A 19,383-nucleotide genomic window follows, 5' to 3' on the forward strand; every position below is an offset into this window, starting at 1 on the left:
TCCCCCGCGACTCTCGTGAGGAAAAGCAGTAGAAAATGAATGAATAAATGAATGAGTGTAACAGTGACTAATTATATGCTGGATAAATGTATGAATTTTTCTCTATAGTGAAACCTTAATTAACTTTTTATTAGTTTTATTTTACTTTTCCATGAGAAATATGAGTTAAAAAGAAAGGTCAACAAACAAAAACATAATTTCCAAAAGGCCTTAATGTTTACATAAGGAGATTGCAGCTTCATGAATGACATTATCATTACCTTAATTACTGTATAATAATTGTTATGAATCCAGCATAGCAGAGCTACTCTGCCACTCAATTCACTTACTATTTCATTTGTATACATTAATTTTAGATTATTTATACATTGTTTTTCATCCTTTAAACATTTCTTATATTATAATTTATTAGGGTATAATCGGATCTCTTCAAAACTTCAATGAAGTTATCAAGACTTGATTTTAGCGCTACTCAACGGCAGTATGTGGTACTGCATGCGTATCAACGAGAGTTGCTGCACTTGCGCACAAGCGCTGAGTCGTACGTCAACGCCGCCATATTGGACGTGTCAAGACTGCGCTGTAAATGAATACAAGCAAATGTATTTACTTCCATAAAACGCCTTTCTACAAGTAAATGTAAGTTAATAAATTCACACACGCACGAATATACTTGGGAAACAGGCAACAAAAATACAAGAAGATGAAACAAATTGTTTTTGGTGCGTAACTGACACATCCAATATGGCGGCCATGTTGGCGTGTCACAGTAATGGGCAAATCCACTCCATGCGGCCTCTACCTACTGTATGTTTATGTATTGCACTGCACTCATGGCGCCATCTAGTGGTATAATTTGCCACTTGCAGGAATCTGACTATTTAGGGCTGAAATCTCATCAGTGACCACACGGTGTCGCCAAGCATATAGCTATAATTGCGCCTCAAAGTGAAAGTTAGAACACAAACCCACAATTCCAGCTTTTTTGAATATGCATGTGCATATTTTTGTCCGGAAATAGCCCGTCTGTATAATTATTGCCCTAATTTTGGAGCTTTGCGGCTTAAAACTACAGTACTCTATCCTGCAGGGTGAATTCAATGAATAAAACATTCAATCTATTTTCAATAGGCGCCAACCAATAATTAAAATGGGCGTGTCTTTCTTAGTAACCACACCCCTAAACGTGCGTCTCCCCTCCCGGCTGTGAGTGCAATTTGACATTTGTCAACAAGGTGCCATCCTTCATGCTTCTCCGTGCAGCACTCTTGTACCGGAATTAAAGAGAGACGGTTCTTCATCCAAGTAGCTTCTCGTCCTCTACGTGGACATGGCAAAAAGGATTTCCGCTAAAAAGTCTTTCAAAAGTTGGTTCTCAAAGAGTGAACCCAGTCTGGACGAATCGACGGGGAAGACTCCGGAGACAAAGTCAGGTGACAAAAAGAAGTTCAAGTTGCCAAAATTCACCATAAAGTCGAAGGGGAGTCCCTCGTCCTCGAAGGCAACAAGTGAGAAGCAACACGTGATCAGGTAAAGTGGACTCTAATTCTCCGTGTTTTGTTTTATTATACACATTCCTGGGCAATGTGCACGTGGTTAGCGCTAGGTAAAGTGGACTCAGGCGTTGTAATTCTCCATGTTTTGTTTTATTATACACATTCCTGGGCAATGTGCACGTGGTTAGCTGTAGGTAAAGTGGACTCAGACGTTGTAATTCTCCATGTTTTGTTTTATTATACACATTCCTGGGCAATGTGCACGTGTGTGGCTATAAGTGTAGCTAGAGCGTGTGTAGCTACACTTATTAAAAGAATTGTCACATACAGGTTGAGGGGTGTGGAATTTATGGTACAAAACTGCTGAAGTATAGCAACTGTACACAAACTGAAAACTGAAAATACTTTCAGAAATGTATTATTTTAGCAATATGTTTATTATTGTATCCTACTGAGATATAAATGCAGTTAATCAAGTCCACCACAATGTTGAGCAACGACACTCCATTCATCTCTTGTACAAAGAAATGCACTGCATCATGTATTGAATGTTTTGTATAGAATATCATGTGCAATTATGTAATGCATCTACATCAGGGGTCTCCAAACCTTTACCAGCGAAGGCCACATATTGAAATATGCTAATATTATTATTGAATATGCTAAGGCTATTATAATATGAGCTTCAGTCTTTGCTTTTTTTTGCATTTTTTAAAAATGTTCCCAATATTTGTTAATTTAATATCTGCTAATATTCTTCTCATAATATTTAAACTTAATTCCTGTAATATTTTGACTTTATTTGCATAATATTATCATTTTCCCCAACCTAATTTTCTAAATATTAAAATTTTATTTGCTTGTTTTCTTGTTTCTCATAATTTCAAGTCTATGCTATTTAATTTATTTTTGTAAGATATCAACTTTTTATTTTTCTCATTAGAAAATAACTTTTTTCCTCCTAATATTTTCACATTGTCCTCATAAAATAATAGATTTTTTTAATTTCTACTGTTGTTATTTTTTTATACTATTTCAACTTTGTCCCTGGAAATTTTTGTAATTTTGACTTTACTGCAATAATATTTTGACTTTATTCTTGAACCATAACTTTTTGGTGCAACATAGTTTTCTAAAAAATGCATATATTTGATGTTTTGTTTGATTTTCATAACATTATGATATTTAAAAAATGTAATATTATTTAAGTTTTTCTGATTAGATTACATATTTTTTCTCTTAGTATTTTGACTTTATTTTTTTTAATTACTGCTGATTTTTTCAATTTTTGTAGTTATTTTGTATTATGTATTTTTAAAATGCAGGCCAATTAAAAAAAAAACAGCCACGGGTCACAAAAGCCCCCCCTGGTCGCACGTTGGGGACCGCTGATCTAACTCCTCATTCTGTGCAATTTTAACATTGATGATTAATTTCTATTATTGATATCATAGATCTGATTGACAAATTCACAAAGCACAAAACAACCTATTGTCCAGTAGATTCAAGTGCTAATCGACCATTTGCATGTCCAGAAAAATGGAGTAAGAGTGACTTGTGGCATCCTTTAGCATCATTTCTCAATCTCTACTGTGGGGCAATATGAGTCTGAATGGAGTGAAGTTCAGCAGAGTTAATTTTAGGACACATCTTTACTATTTAACATGAAATTAGATATTTAAATAGAATTATATAAGATGGTTTGCATGAGGTAGAACTGGTGCTGTGCAAATTATTCTATTATGCTAAAATTGGAGGTAATGCGTATTTCTTGCTTGAATATATGTGCAAATATTTATTAGAAAATTGTACATTGGATTAAAGTAAGCAGTAATTTGGCCAGTGTTTGTGCACGAGGGTGTGCATGCTCCACATATACATGTTGAAGGTGTTGGAAACAGGAAAACAATGTCACGTTGGTGTCCATTGTGTGGTTACAGACCACACTGTGTGGCAGCTTGTGTTTGCATTGTGAAAAAAACCAATAAATGATGCGTTGACATAAGAGTTGCCTGACTGGGGTAAAGGTTAACCACATATCAGCACTGTAACAGTCATATTTGTTTCAAAATATAAAAAAAAACATGTTAATGGAGGTATGATTATGGTGCTACACAAATGGCTCCGTTGCAGTTTTTCAAATGGGAATTAATCACTATATTAAACATGGTTGAATATGGCCTCTTATTAAAAAATATTGAAAGACAAGTGGGCTGTATGGTGGTTGAGTGGTTAGCGTGCAGGCCTCACAGCTAGGAGACCTGAGTTCAATTCCACCCTAATACTTTTGTTTCCTCCCACATTCCAAAAACATGCTAGGTTAATTGGCGACTCCAAATTGTCCATAGGTATGAATGTGAGTGTGAATGGTTGTTTGTCTATATGTGCCCTGTGATTGGCTGGTGACCAGGGATAGGCTTCAGCAATCCCTGCGACCCTCGTAAGAATAAGCGGTAGAAAATGAATGAATGAATGAAGACAAGTCCTAAGTAGTATTCTGGTCAGTGAACAAAAGTTCTTCTCCCCTTCCATGTGGAAGTGGTACTTTGCAACTTACTTTGTTCTTCTTCCCGACTCTTTTTGATTCATAAATTGTCTATTTTTGCAATTAGTTTTCAGTTTTTGCAATTATTCTGGTCAGGGAACAAAAGTTCTCCTCCCCTTCTGTGTGGAAGTGGTACTTTGCAACTTACTTTGTTCTTCTTCCCGGCTCTTTTTGATTCATAAATTGTCTATTTTTGCAGTTAGTTTGCAGTTTTTGCAGTTATTCTGGTCAGTGAACAAAAGTTATCCTCCCCTTCCGTGTGGAAGTGGTACTTACTTTGTGGGGATTCCATAGCCTGCGCATTAGTTTTGTGCAATGTGGTGCAAATAAAGAATAATAGGAGTGTAAAGGTGACTATAGGGGTGCTATATCATCTGTATAGGGCTCTAATAATGGTAAAAACATATTTTGAAAGTCATAATGTGAATATGAATATATGTGCAAATTAGCACTATTGTGTAGATAAGATATGGGGAAATGTGCAATTTGTACTATGGTGCACTGTCGGTATCAGCCTTTATTTGAAAATTGTATTAAATTAAACCCGTTTTTGTTGTTGTGTTTAGTTCTGGATGGATTTTAAATCTGTGATTAGGACTTGATCCTCTTCTTGACAATAACTAGGATTGGAGGCATTTGACATGGTTTATGGTTATGCCAAAATCAAACACATAACTTCCTCTTTCACGTAGGTGACACACCTATCGCTATCCTGACTGGGAATCCCATATGCCATAAAACCTACCATAATTCACACACCATTTTGTTTTTACCAAGATAGATATATTAGTAAAATACATAAATAAGGCATTCCGAAGATGCATTCAAAGACATTGGGATGATGATGTAGTCGTATTCTATGATATAGTAATCTACACTGGTCACTAGATGTCATTGATATTAATATTAGTATACTATTGTTTGGTGAGACACACAAGCACCAGACTTGAATTATATCACAACAGGCACAATAATCCTTAACAGCAGATTACAGATTACAACCATCTTAGTTTATCGCAGTTAATTAGGTGACCCAACCTTTAATCATTGGGACAGCCCAATATAGCACCCCTATAGTCACCTTTACACTCCTAACCTATATATTTTTTCCTTACAACACATTAATTGGCGACTCCATATGCAATAGTCCATAGGTATGAATTGTGATTGTGTGAACATGTGTTGTTTGTCTATATGTGTCCTGTGATTGGCTGGCTACCAGTCCAAGACAGACAGCTGGGATAGGCTCCAGCACCCCTGCGACCCTTGTGAGGATAAGTGGTAGAAAATGAATGAATCCTCACAAGTGTCATGGAGGGTGCTGGAGCCTATCCCCGCTGTGTTTGGGCGAGAGGCGGGGTACACCCTGGACTGGTCGCCAGCCAATCACAGGGCACATATAGACAAACAACCATTCACACTCACATTCATACCGATGGACAATTTGGAGTCAACAATTAACCTAGCATGTTTTTGGAATGTGGGAGGAAACCGGAGTACCCGGAGAAAACCCACGCATGCACGGGGAGAACATGCAAACTCCACACATAGATGGCCGAGGGTGGAATTGAACCCTGATCTCCGAGCTATGAGGTCTGCGCGCTAACCACTCGAACGCTGTGCAGCCAGAAGCACAATATAAGAAGCCAAAAACATACCACTTACACATGGAATGGGAGGAGAACGTTTTTTTTTTTCATTATGACAAGTATGAAGGTAATTTAATATGTCACGTCTCATCAATGTAACATTACTGACGTCTCGTGACCAGAATACTACATATAACACGTCTTTCAATAATTTTTGACTAATAATGTTTTTTTGAAAATAAATTTAGAATATAAAAAAATATATAAAATAATAATATTAAATATATAACATAAAATAATATAAAATATAAAAAACAAAATAATTTTTGACTAATCTTTTTTGAAAAAAAATTAGAATATAAAAAATATATAAAAAATAATAATATAAAATATATAATATAAAATATTATTTAAAAAAAACATGTTACTGAGCTAACTAGTTAGTCTCATCAATGTAACATTACTGACGTCTAGTGACCAGAATACTACATATCACACGTCTTTCAATAATTTTTGACTAATAATATTTTTTTGAAAATAAATGTAGAATATAAAAAATATATAAAATAATAATATTAAATATATAATATAAAATATAAAAAACAAAATAATTTTTGACTAATAATCTTTTTTGAAAAAAAAATTAGAATATAAAAAAATATAAAAAATAATAATATAAAATATATAATATTAAATATTATAAAAAAAACATGTTACTGAACTAACTAGTTAGTCTCATCAATGTAACAATACTGACATCTTGTGACCAGAATACTACATATAACACGTCTTTCAATAATTTTTGACTAATAATAGTCTAATTTAATTTTCAAAAACCCATCATAGGGAGGGTGCAATGTAGCGAGGGATATCTGTATTCTCTTATGGCTATAATCATAAATTTTCTATAGTGCTAACCTATGAAGTTTCACAGGGCCTGAATATACACCCTGAACTGCTCGATCACGCCACTCAGTGGAATTCATTGTGTTTTTTTTTTTCTAACAGAAATGACACATACTAATAATCATCCGTAATTGCTACTTATTTTATAATCATTTTCATAAAAGCAAGTACAGTTTTCCTTGTATTCGATCTCACCGAATCGTGTGCTTGAAGCACTGCTTCAAACAACTGCTTTGTGAGCGCACAAAAATGAAGTCCATAAATTTTACCTCTTCTAAATGTCAGCTTGTCATGCAGCTTCCCGGGACTTCCAGCTGTGCAAAGCCTGTGTGTGTGTGTGTGTGTGTGTGTGTATCAAGTGACTATTGTACCACGCAGGTGATGACTTGACAGCTTATGATTACTCATGCAGCTTACCTGTTGATTCATTGCAGTGGATTCCTGGTGTGACTGCTTATGAGATATGCAACAATCGAGGAAATGAACCTGATTAAATCATTATTCATGGTTATAGTTACAACATCAGGACATTTTTTTTTTTGATTCGTTAATTTCTTTTTTTTTCATCTTCATGCAACTTGATCCTAATGTCACTTTCTCAAAAGTCACACTTCATACGGAATGTTGCTCCAAGAAACACAAAGTCAATCTCTGTTAAGCCGGTTCTGATCAACATTCTCTAAGCAGTGATTCATTGCTATGTGAAAAAAGGCCCTTTGTATAATGTCCTTACACAATGATACACTACACCACCTTTAAACACATTTATGTAGTTTTATTCTTATTTGGTCATGAAAATAAAAAAAACAAACATCCTGTTTTACCAGGTTTTTTTTCAAAAGTGGGGAAAATGTATAAGATCCCATAGTTTGCACATAATAGTTGTGCAATGTGGTGTAAAGAAGGAATAATAGGAGAGTAAAGGTGACTGTAGGGGTGTTATTTCATGTCTATAGGGCTCTAGTAATTAAAAAATAATAAAAATTTCCGTTTTCATTCATTCATTCATTCATTTTCTACCGCTTTTCATCACGATGGTCGCGGGGGTGCTGGAGCCTATCCCAGCTGTCTTTGGACAAGAGGCGGGGTACCCCCTGGACTAGTCGCCAGTTGCAAAGTACCACTTCCACACGGAAGGGGGAGAGAACTTTTGTTCACTGACCAGAATAACTGCAAATTCTTCAAACTAACTGCAAAAATAGACAATTTATGAATCAAAAAGAGCCGGTTAGAAGAACAAAGTAAGTTGCAAAGTACCACTTCCGCACGGAAGGGGAGGAGAACTTTTGTTCACTGACCAGAATAACTGCAAATACTGCAAACTAACTGCAAAAATAGACAATTTATGAATCAAAAAGAGCCAGTAAGAAGAACGAAGTAAGTTGCAAAATACCACTTCCACATGGAAGGGGAGGAGAACTTTTGTTCACTAACCAGAATACTACTTAGGACTTGTCTTTCATTCATTCATTCGTTCATTTTCTACCGCTTAATCTTACGAGGGTCGCTGGAGCCTATCCCTGGTCGCCAGCCAATCACAGGGCACATATAGACAAACAACCATTCACACTCGCATTCATACCTATGGACAATTTGGAGTCGCCAATTAACCTGCAAACGGAAAATGGACAAAGTAAGAGTCTAAAAATGACCACTTCCACACAGAATTGGAGGAGAGCTTGTTTTCACTATGTTATGTCGTACATGCTTTGCAGCATTAAGGGACTGTAATGTAAGCTAATGCCATTACTGACACCTAGTGGCCGGAATACTACATATAACTTATCTTTTATTATATTTTGACTAATAATAGGCTAATATAGCCAACCAAAAAAACAGCCGGTGTTACATTGTTTTGATGTTTGTACTTTTTGTGTTCCTCAGTACTGCTGAACCCATCAACAGTCCAGTGGATAGACCTGGATGGGCTGATAACTCGGAGAAGATCCGAGATGATATCTATGCCACCGCACCGAGGTCAAAGGTCAGTAAATTAGTCCCTGTTTTTCCAATATTTTTTGTCTGTCTTTTATTATTATTATAGTATATTGTTATTATTATTATTATAGTATTAATAGTATTATGATTTACTATTTAATATTTCAGTACTTTTTGTTTAATTCTCTATATTAGATACATTTTAGCAGCACATTCCAACACTAACATGCTGCAAGCAAGGTCAACACATCAATGTGTACTGAGTGACACCTCTTTTGAATTAAATTTGCCAACTTAGGATGCAAATCTTTGTATCAACATGAAGATCATTAGCGATACCCCATGTGTCAGCTGACAGCTCTGCCTCTAGGAAGAAAGAAAAGACAGGAAATTCTTGTTATGCAAAACATTGTCTCCTTTTATGACTCCTACAGTCAAATTGGTGATACGGGAACAGTAAAGCAGAAGTTGTTGTTGCTATCGTAATTTACGGTACGACCATTTGCATTAGCACGTCATATATTATATTTGTAGGGGGTATTTGTGTGTATATTTGTGTCATTATCACAGTACAGTACAAATTACAGTAGCTGACGAGGAAGACGCCTACTTAACCTACTTAACTCTAACCATTACTTCACCATTCGTAAACCTCATCAGTTTTTTATTAGTTTCAGAGTAATTACTCTCAATATATGTGCCTGACAGAATGTAATTGAGAATCAATGAATTATACTTTTTGGGGGGATTATATTTATTCATTCATTTTCTACCGCTTTTCCTCACGAGGGTCGCTGGAGCCTATCCCAGCTGTCTTTGTGCGAGAGGCAAAGTGCACCCTGGACTGGTGGCCAGCCAATCACAGGGCATATATAGACAAACAACCATTCACACTCACATTCATACCTATGGACAATTTGGAGTCGCCAATTAACCTAGCATGTTTTTTGGATTTCATTTCATGTTTTTGAAATGACTCAAAAAGAGCCGGTAAGAAGAACAAAGTAAGTTGCAAAGTACCACTTCCACACGGAAGGGGAGGAGAACTTTTGTTCACTGACCAGAATACTACTTAGGACTTGTCTTTCATTCATTCCTTCATTCATTTTGTACCGCTTATCCTTACAAGGGTCGCGGGGGGTGCTGGAGCCTATCCCTGGTCACCAGCCAATCACAGGGCACATATAGACAAACAACCATTCACACTCACATTCATACCTATGGACAATTTGGAGTCGCCAATTAACCTAGCATGTTTTTGGATTTCATTTCATGTTTTTGAAATGACTCAAAAAGAGCCGGTAGGAAGAACAAAGTAAGTTGCAAAGTACCACTTCCACACGGAAGGGGAGGAGAACTTTTGTTCACTGACCAGAATACTACTTAGGACTTGTCTTTCATTCATTCATTTTCTACCACTTATCCTTACAAGGGTCGCGGGGGGTGCTGGAGCCTATCCCTGGTCGCCAGCCAATCACAGGGCACATATAGACAAACAACCATTCACACTCACATTCATACCTATGGACAATTTGGAGTCGCCAATTAACCTAGCATGTTTTTGGAATGTGGGAGGAAACCGGAGAAAACCAGAGAACATGCAAACTCCACACAGAGATGGCCGAGGGTGGAATTGAACCCTGGTCTCCTAGCTGTGAGGTCTGCGCGCTAACCACTCGACCGCCGTGCCGCCCGGGGGATTATATATATATTTTTTAATTTACACAAAGTAATACACCCACATTTTTTTTTACAATGTTAGCTGACAGGATTTAAAAAAATGTCACTTTACTTGCTTTACATGTACAGTATAAATGGACTGTGTAGTACCGTTCTCTCCACAAGAGGGTGCAAGTGTTCTACCTCACAATGTATTAGTCATGCCTGTTGGATTATTCCACAACAATTCTAAACGTGTTGCCTTAAATAATCATCATCTGTTATGTGCTTTTAATATATTTTGCACAATTCATATATGTGTATAAACATTACTTTAGTACTACATGTGAATTCCATTGCAGTAAAATAAGCGTAGAAGTCATTTAACACGCCCTAAGCATGTTGACATAATAAGAGGTACATTTGTGGCATGTAAGAATGTGTTTTCTTTTAAAAGTAATCATCATTAATTTTGCTTGTTTGCCTTTTTTGTGTCTTGTGATTGACTGGCGACCTGTCAAAAATGGACCCCGCCTACCCTGAACTTGGATACGTGGTAGAAAATGAATTTGATGAGGAAACTAATTGCGGAATTTGCTGTGTTGTTTATCTCTCACACTTCAAATATGTCCACCCACTGTCATAAACTCCACTTTGTTGTTTTTTTTTTTCTCTTACGTTGCTACCTATCCATCACAGACGGAAGTATTTGTGCAGACACACCTAGTAGAGAATGTGGCAGATGCGCTGGCATTGACAGGCAGAACACACCGCTGTTGTCATCACTGGCTCAGCAAAATATGCCATGTTTGTCATGTATGGATTATATAACAAATATGTCACAAACTTAAGGGCTGATTGTCCTTTGCAGGGTGGCTTCACTGTACTGTTGCATCCCTAATACACAGTATACCTTTTTTTTTAATAGAAATGTTCCTCATACTAGATATGCAGAGTTGAAAAGGCATGATGCATTAATGAGTGATTCTGTTGCACACATTACTACAATAAAAATATGCAATATAATTCAACAGTTTCAAGAGAACCATTTGGAGTTCATTCATTTTCTACCGCTTTTTAGTCACTTTTACACTCCTATTTTTTTTCCCTTACAGCACATTAATTGGCGACTCCATATACAATAGTCCATAGGTATGAATTGTGATTGTGTGAACATGTGAACATTAGGAAAAAAAATAGGAGTGTAAAGGTGACTATAGGGGTGCTATATTAGTGCTGGAGCCTATCCCAGCTATCTTAGGGCGAGAGGCGGGGTACATCCTGGACTGGTGGCCAGCCAATCACAGGGCACTGTACCACTTCCACACAGAAGGGGAGGAGAACTTTTGTTCACTGACCAGAATTCTACTTAGGACTTGTCTTTCATTCATTCATTCGATCATTTTCTACCGCTTATCCTTATGAGGGTCGCTGGAGCCTATCCCTGGTTGCCAGTCAATCACAGGGCACATATAGACAAACAACCATTCACACTCACATTCATACCTATGGACGATTTGGAGTCGCCGGAGAAAACCCACGCATGCACGGGGAGAACATGCAAACTCCACACAGAGATGGCCGAAGGTGGAATTGAACCCTGGTCTCCTAGCTGTGAGGTCTGTGCACTAACCACTCGCCCGCCGTGCCTCCCCCATTTGGAGTTGTTGGTCTTATTTCACTGCAGTGTCGCCTATGTCAACCCAAACAGAAAAATGACATTAATTAGGAAGTAACACTAAAAGGAGGCTTAGTAGGTTAATGTTCAGGAGTGGGTGGCACCACCTTTAATGCATCACTTTTTGTATTTCAGTATATTTAGCACATCTGAGTAATACTGTAAACACAAGTCCTATGCTATTTATGGCCTTAGATATTGACTAAGCATTTGACCCTAATTTGGACAAGTGGCCTAGAAAATGCATGAATGGATGAAATAATGAATTTGGAAACAAAAACAACAATTTAGAAACATTTTTCCAGAGAATATGTTACTTTTTTTTTTTTTTTAAATAACAAAGCCAGTCAGTCAGATGCTGCCGGTTTTAGCAGATCATGTTCCTTTCGTGTTGAGGTTGAGGGTGGAGTCATTAGTACTGCTTGGAATGAAGCAGTTTCATTTTTCAAAGTCTAATAAGAACTTGGAGCTGTCGTCGAATAGTTTTTGTCATGTAATATACTCGTGCTTTCCACCCAAAGGAATCTTGATTGAAGTTTTTCAATCAACACCTGACAAGGGCTTCAAACGCAGAGCGCAAATGTTTGGCATGCGTTGAATAAATGAAAACTAATAGGGAACAAGTAGAGAAGGTTGAGAATATTTCTTAATCTTTTTTATTAATGAATTATGATAGGGTGTCACGGCGGCCGAGTTAGCGCGCAGACTTCACAGCTAGGAGACCAGGGTTCAATTCCACCCTCAGGCATCTCTGTGTGGAGTTTGCATGTTCTCCCCGTGCATGCGTGGGTTTTCTCCGGGTACTCCGGTTTCCTCCCACATTCCAAAAACATGCTAGGTTAATTGGCGATTCCAAATTGTCCATAGGTATGAATGTGAGTGTGAATGGTTGTTTGTCTATATGTGCCCTGTGATTGGCTGGCAACCAGGGATAGGCTCCAGCACCCTCCAGCGACCCTTGTAAGGATAAGCGGTAGAAAATGAATGAAGGAATGAATGAAAGACAAGTCCTAAGTAGTATTCTGGTCAGTGAACAAAAGTTCTCCTCCCCTTCCGTGTGGAAGTGGTACTTTGCAACTTACTTTGTTCTTCTTACCGGCTCTTTTTGAGTCATTTCATTCATTTTTGATTCAATTGTCTATTTTTGCAGTTAGTTTGCAGTTTTTGCAGTTATTCTGGTCAGTGAACAAAAGTTCCCCCCCCCTTCCGTGTGGAAGTGGTACTTTGCAACTGGCGACCAGTCCAGGGGGTACCCCGGCTCTCGTCCAAAGACAGCTGGGATAGGCTCCAGCATCCCCCGCGACCATAGGGATGAGAAGCGGTAGAAAATGAATGAATGAAAACTGTTAATAACAATGTACACATTTTTTTAAATAATTTTTAATTATTAGCCCTATAGACATGAAATAACACCCCTACAGTCACCTTTAGTCTCCTAATATTCTTTCTTTACACCACATTGCACAACTCTTATGTGCAAACTATGGGATCTTCTATGGGTTTTCTCCGGGTACTCCGATTCCCTCCCACATTCCAAAAACATGCTAGGTTAATTGGCGACTCCAAGTTGTCCATAGGTATGAATGTGAGTGTGAATGGTTGTTTGTCTATATGTGCCCTGTGAACCGTATCTCTCACACTTGACATTTATGGTTCTGTTTCTTTACTCTTATTCCTCAGATCCAGGATTTCAGCTACTCTGAGTCAGATCTCAGTCATCCCAAAAAGTTTGCCACCTTCTCCTTCGGCCTTCTCAAAAAGAAGAAAAAGAAGAAAGATGGGAATATATCCAGAAGCACTTTCGGCCTCCATAGCCCTGACGCCGAGGAGTATGATGAGGTAATTGGCAGCAAAAACGGTATCTATAAATGGAGATGAGAGACGGACTTGTTTTCACTAAGTACTTGAGTTTAATTGGCCGCTATGCGGTACCCGTGTTACATAGTTGTAACATGTCAATAGAGTAAACACGGAATAGGAAATTGGCAGTCTTCCTTGGGTAGAAGATATACATTTTGTATCGTTCATAGTTCTGTTGATCAGCTATAATATTCTATCATTTTGTGTTGTCCAATTAGCACCGTGTAACATGGGATGTTTACTCAGAAAGACACACTATAAACCTTGCAATCCTACCCACACTCAGTGTACCCAGTCGCCACGTTTACATGGACCTAAATATTCCAATTCCATTCGGGTTATTTGCTCAAACAGAAAGAATGTAACCTTTGTATACACCTCATTCCGAAAGAAAAGTGCCAATCCGAATGAATATATAATCGGATTCCCAGGGGTGGAATATTCATTTCCCCAATCCGATTGAGGTATCTTGTACCCGCTCAATCGGAAAGTTGTCAGATTGCATTCTTTTTCTTCTTCTGTTGTTTATTGGCGGTTGGCAAGCAGCTTTTGTGTGCATTAGCGCCATCTGTGGAACAGAATCTAAACCCTTCTATACGCCATTCACAAGTCCAGTTTTATTAAAAAAAGAAAATACATATCTATATAAAACATGTGCCGAGCTTAATTATAAAATATTAGCAAGATTGAACTTTATCTTTTCCTGTTCCCGGGTAGCGTTCTTTCAGCGAATGCTGAGATATGACGTAACACGCAGCTCCAGACGTTCTTCCATTTAAAAAAATGGAGGCGAGCAATCGGCACTGGACTGCTGCGGAAAGTTTGTTTTTGATTCAAACTAAATTTCAAGACTGGACGAAGGAAAAACTGGGAATACGGAGTTATTCCAACAAGTGAAAGAAAAACTGGAGGAAGTCGGTATCACGTGATGTTGGTGTTTACGCTTTACTGGGCATGCCCCATTGACTATTCTGGTTGATTATAGCGGCGCATGTAGACACACGTTTGGAATATTCCTTTCCATGTATACCATTGCTTTCGGAAAGATTCCATTCGGAAAGAGAAAAACTCCTCATGTAAACGTGGCTAGCGGTCCAAGCAGAAGCTGTAGTCTACACTTGATCAAAAGTACTTAAGATTTGTCAGATCGGAACACAATTTCTACATAAGACTTCAAAGCGTGATACAGTAAACCTCGGATATATCGGATTCAATTGTTCCCACTGGTTTTGTCCGATATAAGCGAAATCCGTTATATGCGTATACCGGAAAATGTCCGTTTTACGCATATATCGGATTTATATCCGGTATATGTGTAAATCGGATTTTATCCGTTATAAAAAGGCACTTCCTTGACTATGTTTCCAATGTACCTGGACGCGCAGGCAACGCTGCAAACGCTGCAAATGACGTTGTATAGCGGCCTGTCATGATTCGGCGAATCGGAGCGCCATGATGCGGCCATCCGATATATGAGAGGGAAATTTAATGGAAATGCATTGGAACGGGACTGAAGATTTTGTTCGAAATAGGTGAAATCCGTTATAAAAATCCGATATATGCAATTAATTTTTATTGGAAATGCATTACAGAAAAATCGGTTCTTTTTTATCCGTCCGTTGTGAGCGAATTTCCGATATATCCGAGTCCGATATATCCGAGGTTTACTGTATGTGCTAAAACTGATCCAGAAATGACCAAGATCAAGCATTTTATCCATTTAAATGTTTCTTTTCAGCTTTGACACTTCAACGCAAATATCAGTTCTTACTTACTTTCATTGTGATCATTCATAGGACCACGAAGACGTTAGCCAGACGGAGAAAAATGAGGCCAGAAGAAAAGGAATGCTCAGCAAGTCTCAGCCAGTGCTGGACACCAGTGATTCCTTTGACATCCCTTCTCCTCCTTCTATCCATTCAAACCTCTTACAATCCTACTTTGCCGTCTCAAACCAGACCCCTGTCTCTCACACGGCAAAAGTACAACCTCAGGAGCCTCTAACAAAAAGCTCTGACCATCTTCTGCAAGATGACCCAGTTCCTTCAGAGGATAAAAACAACATTCCTACGGATGACAAATATAAATCAGTTGATACTGCTTCTACATTTGCAGAAACAACCCCTGAGCAGAACCAGCGTCTGTTGACGACCTTAGATGGCGAAGCAATCGATAGCAACTCATTTGCTCCAGGCTTTGAGCAGTCAAATGCAAACACAGACGTACCGATCACAGAACCCATCAGGACTCCGATATCTTATCACGAAGTAAATGCCACAGACACACTTTATGGCTCAACTGCAAATAGTCAAGCCTCATTGGCTTCTAATGACCCTGCTCCTTGGACAGAATCAGGAACGGTTCAACAAGAGGTCTTATTTCCTCACACCGAACCATCCGTTCTTGGCGTTACAGAAAATGTCACGATCGACGAAAAAACTGACCTCCCTGTCAATCGAGATGAAGTTTACGGTGCTTTGTACGAATCACTGTTCCCACAAAGTTTCACCTCAGAAATTAAGTCTGGTCTACTAACCGATCATGTCGAAATCACCCCCGATCCAAGAACTGTTATCAAGTCGGAGCAAATTCTGATTGAAACCCCTTCATATTTTCAGAACGAAAGAGATGTTGTTTACTCCCGTCCATCGACCAATAGCATGGATCATGCGTTCTCCGGTTTCAATGAGCCAATGAGGATTTCCTCTTACAATACCCCTACAACCTCCGAGGTTCAAATAAACACGCATTACCTTCGCAGTTATCAGAATTCCGAAGTATCGGACAACAGTTCTTATCCAGTCTACCAACACGCAAGCATCAAGTCAAAAAACTTCAGTCCTTTTGAAAACGCACTCATTTCACTCCCGGTCGCTTCAAACTCGGCCCCTCTTGTTGATGACGAAGTAGCATCCCAAGGGACAGACACTCAGATTACCGACTCCGTAGGGAAGGCCGTTGTAGTCAAAGAAGTATTCTTCAACGAGAAGCGCACCGACTTTAGTCTTTCCTCGTCTAAGCAAAATAACATGATCACGGCGACGGGTTTGAAGATGGACGCAACAAGTGACGCGATCGTTTCTCCTCATCCTGGACTCATGGAAGGTTATGTGGTTCCTTGCAGTCCGGTGTATCTGAGTGTAGGATCAGATGTTGGGAGCGCTGTGGACATTTATTACAGCGCCGAGGAGGACAATATGGACAGTTTGGATGAGCAGAAGTACATCATGGACAAAATAGAAGAAGACATCTCTCGGGGTCCTTCAGAGGTCACCGAATTTGAGAAGTCGGACAGGCTTCTCAAGGCGGAGACAGGCAAGACAGTTCACAATGTCGACCTACATCTCGATCAATTCCCAAGAACCCAGAAGAATGAATACCAAGTGTCAGAAACTGGTAAAACTGAGTTTTTTAACACTGAAGATGAAAGTATCGAGGTGATACAGGTTGAAGCCAAAGTACTGCCACAGATTAAAGAAGAAGAGTTACTGGCCACACCGGTTCTGCAGGTGAAAACACAGAAGGTATGTGAGTTTGCTACACCCTCCAGCAGCCCGCAGGGGGGGGAGGGTACCCATGGAAAGTGGGTTGAGGTCATTAAAACAGTAGACCACCTTATCGGAGAGGAGCAACCCCCGAGTGAGGAGATGAAATATCCCCTTGAAAGAAAATTAGAACTTAAGACCAACACAAAAGAGGAAGAAATGAGAATGCCTGAATTTATAGCAAAAGAGGAGAAACTTTCAACGATTAAAAACCAGAGCATAGAATCTGCACACATCAACAGTATAAATACAAAAAGTGCAATCACTGAGAATTCTGGTGTTGCAAACCCGGTCACAAACACACTGATCCACAGCGCAGAGCTGCAATCAGAAGCCGTAGAAGCAACTGAACACAATAGGGCTCCACCGGAGTGCGAGTGGGTGGATACAATTACTGGAAGTGCGCAGGGAAACGGCGCAGGGCAAGAACAGGTGGCAGTGGAGCTGTCAGAAGCTAACACGCACCTGCCGGATAGGGAAGATCCACAGACGCTCTTGGAAAGACAACGCCGGCATCCACCAGACGCCCCGTCTGACCTCAAACAGCGGTAAGTACCAAGAAAACAAACACTGATTTGCAAGTCCGGTCACATCTTAAAAACATAAATAAATCATCTTCTTATGTCGTCATTGGCACTCGACCTTACACTTCAAGTAAAAGTGTAGAATCTAGTAGTTTTCTCTTTGTGTAATACCTACAACATGTACTGTAGCTGAAGGGGTGTACTCTGAAAACTACTGTAAAGAGATATACTGTACTAATAGAGCCGTGTGTGGCCTACTTTCTCACATTACTGTCATTTGATAAGGCTCGGAAATATGTTTCCTGTCATAAAAAAACAGCATTTAATCTGTGGAATTTGAACACACTGCAGTTTATGGTCCCAATGCGTTCACCATAATAACTAATGAGGGGCTTTAAGGAGCAATTCGAAACTAAGAAGCAATGTGACATAACATCAAGCATCGTAATTACAGTGTGTTGTATGATGCACACGTTTGGTGTTGATGTTATGTTATTACATATTTCAGGAAGGATATTGTTGATTGTTTGTCACTTATTTTTTTATATAAAGAAGAACCACGTGAGGCATATTTAAGCAGAGCTGAGGTTATGTCCGAGATATTTTGGATTTTCATGTGAATAATAACATAATTCAGCCGTATACCGAAAGTAGGATGTACAAAATGAAAGTCATAACATGACTGTTATGTAAAAGACCACACCATTACCAATTACATTTTCATTCTTTATTTTCAAAGGGGGGGGGGGGATCTACACATAATAAAGTTAAAAAAATATATAGTAGTCCTGCACATGCACTCTGCACATGTTTTAAAGTGATGAAAATCAAAAGATCAAAAGTTTCTCCAGGCAAAATATAATTTACTATCCTAATTGAACAACAATGCTGTTGCACATTACTTACAGACAAATAGTGTTCAGCCTATACACAGTATATATACTATATATATATATATATATATATATATGTGTGTGTGTATAATATATGTATACACGCGCATACACACGTGTATTGATATAAGTCACATTAAAGTAGGAAAAAAGCAACATACAAAGTATGTAAAATATGTAAAATGTAAAAATAAATCTAATATATGTCAAATATATATATATATATTATATTACATATTAATATATATCTAATATATGTCAATATATTGTAATGTATGCATTTTAGGACCACACCATTTTCCTTGTAGTACCATGTATTCTACAGTATAAATTGCTTTTTTCATAGGTTAATGTGACATATATTGACATATATTTAGTATATGTCAATATATTGTTATGTATGCATTGTAGGACCACATGATTTGCCTTGTAGTACCATGTTTTGCTATTTTACATACTTTGGATGTTGCTTTTTTCCTAGTTTAATGTGACTTACATCAATACACATGTGTGTCTGCATGTATATACATATATATACTGTATATAACCTAAAGACTATGTGTCTGTAAGTAATGTGCAACAGCATTGTTGTTCAATGAGGATAGTAAATTATGTCTTGCCTGGAGAAACTTTTGATCTATTGATTTTTATCACTTTAAAACTTTAAAACATAAGTGCAGAGTGCATGTGCAGGCCTACTATATATATTTTTAAACTTTATTATGGGTAGACACCCCCCCTTTTGAAAAT

General features: G+C 38.2%; 1 protein-coding gene across 2 annotated transcripts in view; it reads left to right on the top strand.

Annotated features, from left to right (window-relative positions):
- The first annotated feature begins 1,188 nt into the window (after positions 1 to 1,188).
- LOC131102084 (uncharacterized) overlaps positions 1,189 to 19,383 on the top strand; it is a 42,159-nt gene continuing 23,964 nt past the window's right edge. The window contains exons 1-4 of one of the 2 annotated variants that reach the window (XM_058047575.1): positions 1,189 to 1,530; positions 8,421 to 8,520; positions 13,492 to 13,650; positions 15,468 to 17,764. In XM_058047575.1, the coding sequence (XP_057903558.1) occupies positions 1,331 to 1,530; positions 8,421 to 8,520; positions 13,492 to 13,650; positions 15,468 to 17,764 (2,756 nt within the window). In that variant the 5' untranslated portion in view covers positions 1,189 to 1,330. The remainder of the gene's footprint in view (positions 1,531 to 8,420; positions 8,521 to 13,491; positions 13,651 to 15,467; positions 17,765 to 19,383) is intronic. The other variant, XM_058047574.1, reaches the window with a different exon arrangement.

The sequence above is a fragment of the Doryrhamphus excisus genome, chromosome 14 (genome assembly GCF_030265055.1).
Source record: "Doryrhamphus excisus isolate RoL2022-K1 chromosome 14, RoL_Dexc_1.0, whole genome shotgun sequence".
NCBI lineage: Eukaryota > Metazoa > Chordata > Actinopteri > Syngnathiformes > Syngnathidae > Doryrhamphus > Doryrhamphus excisus.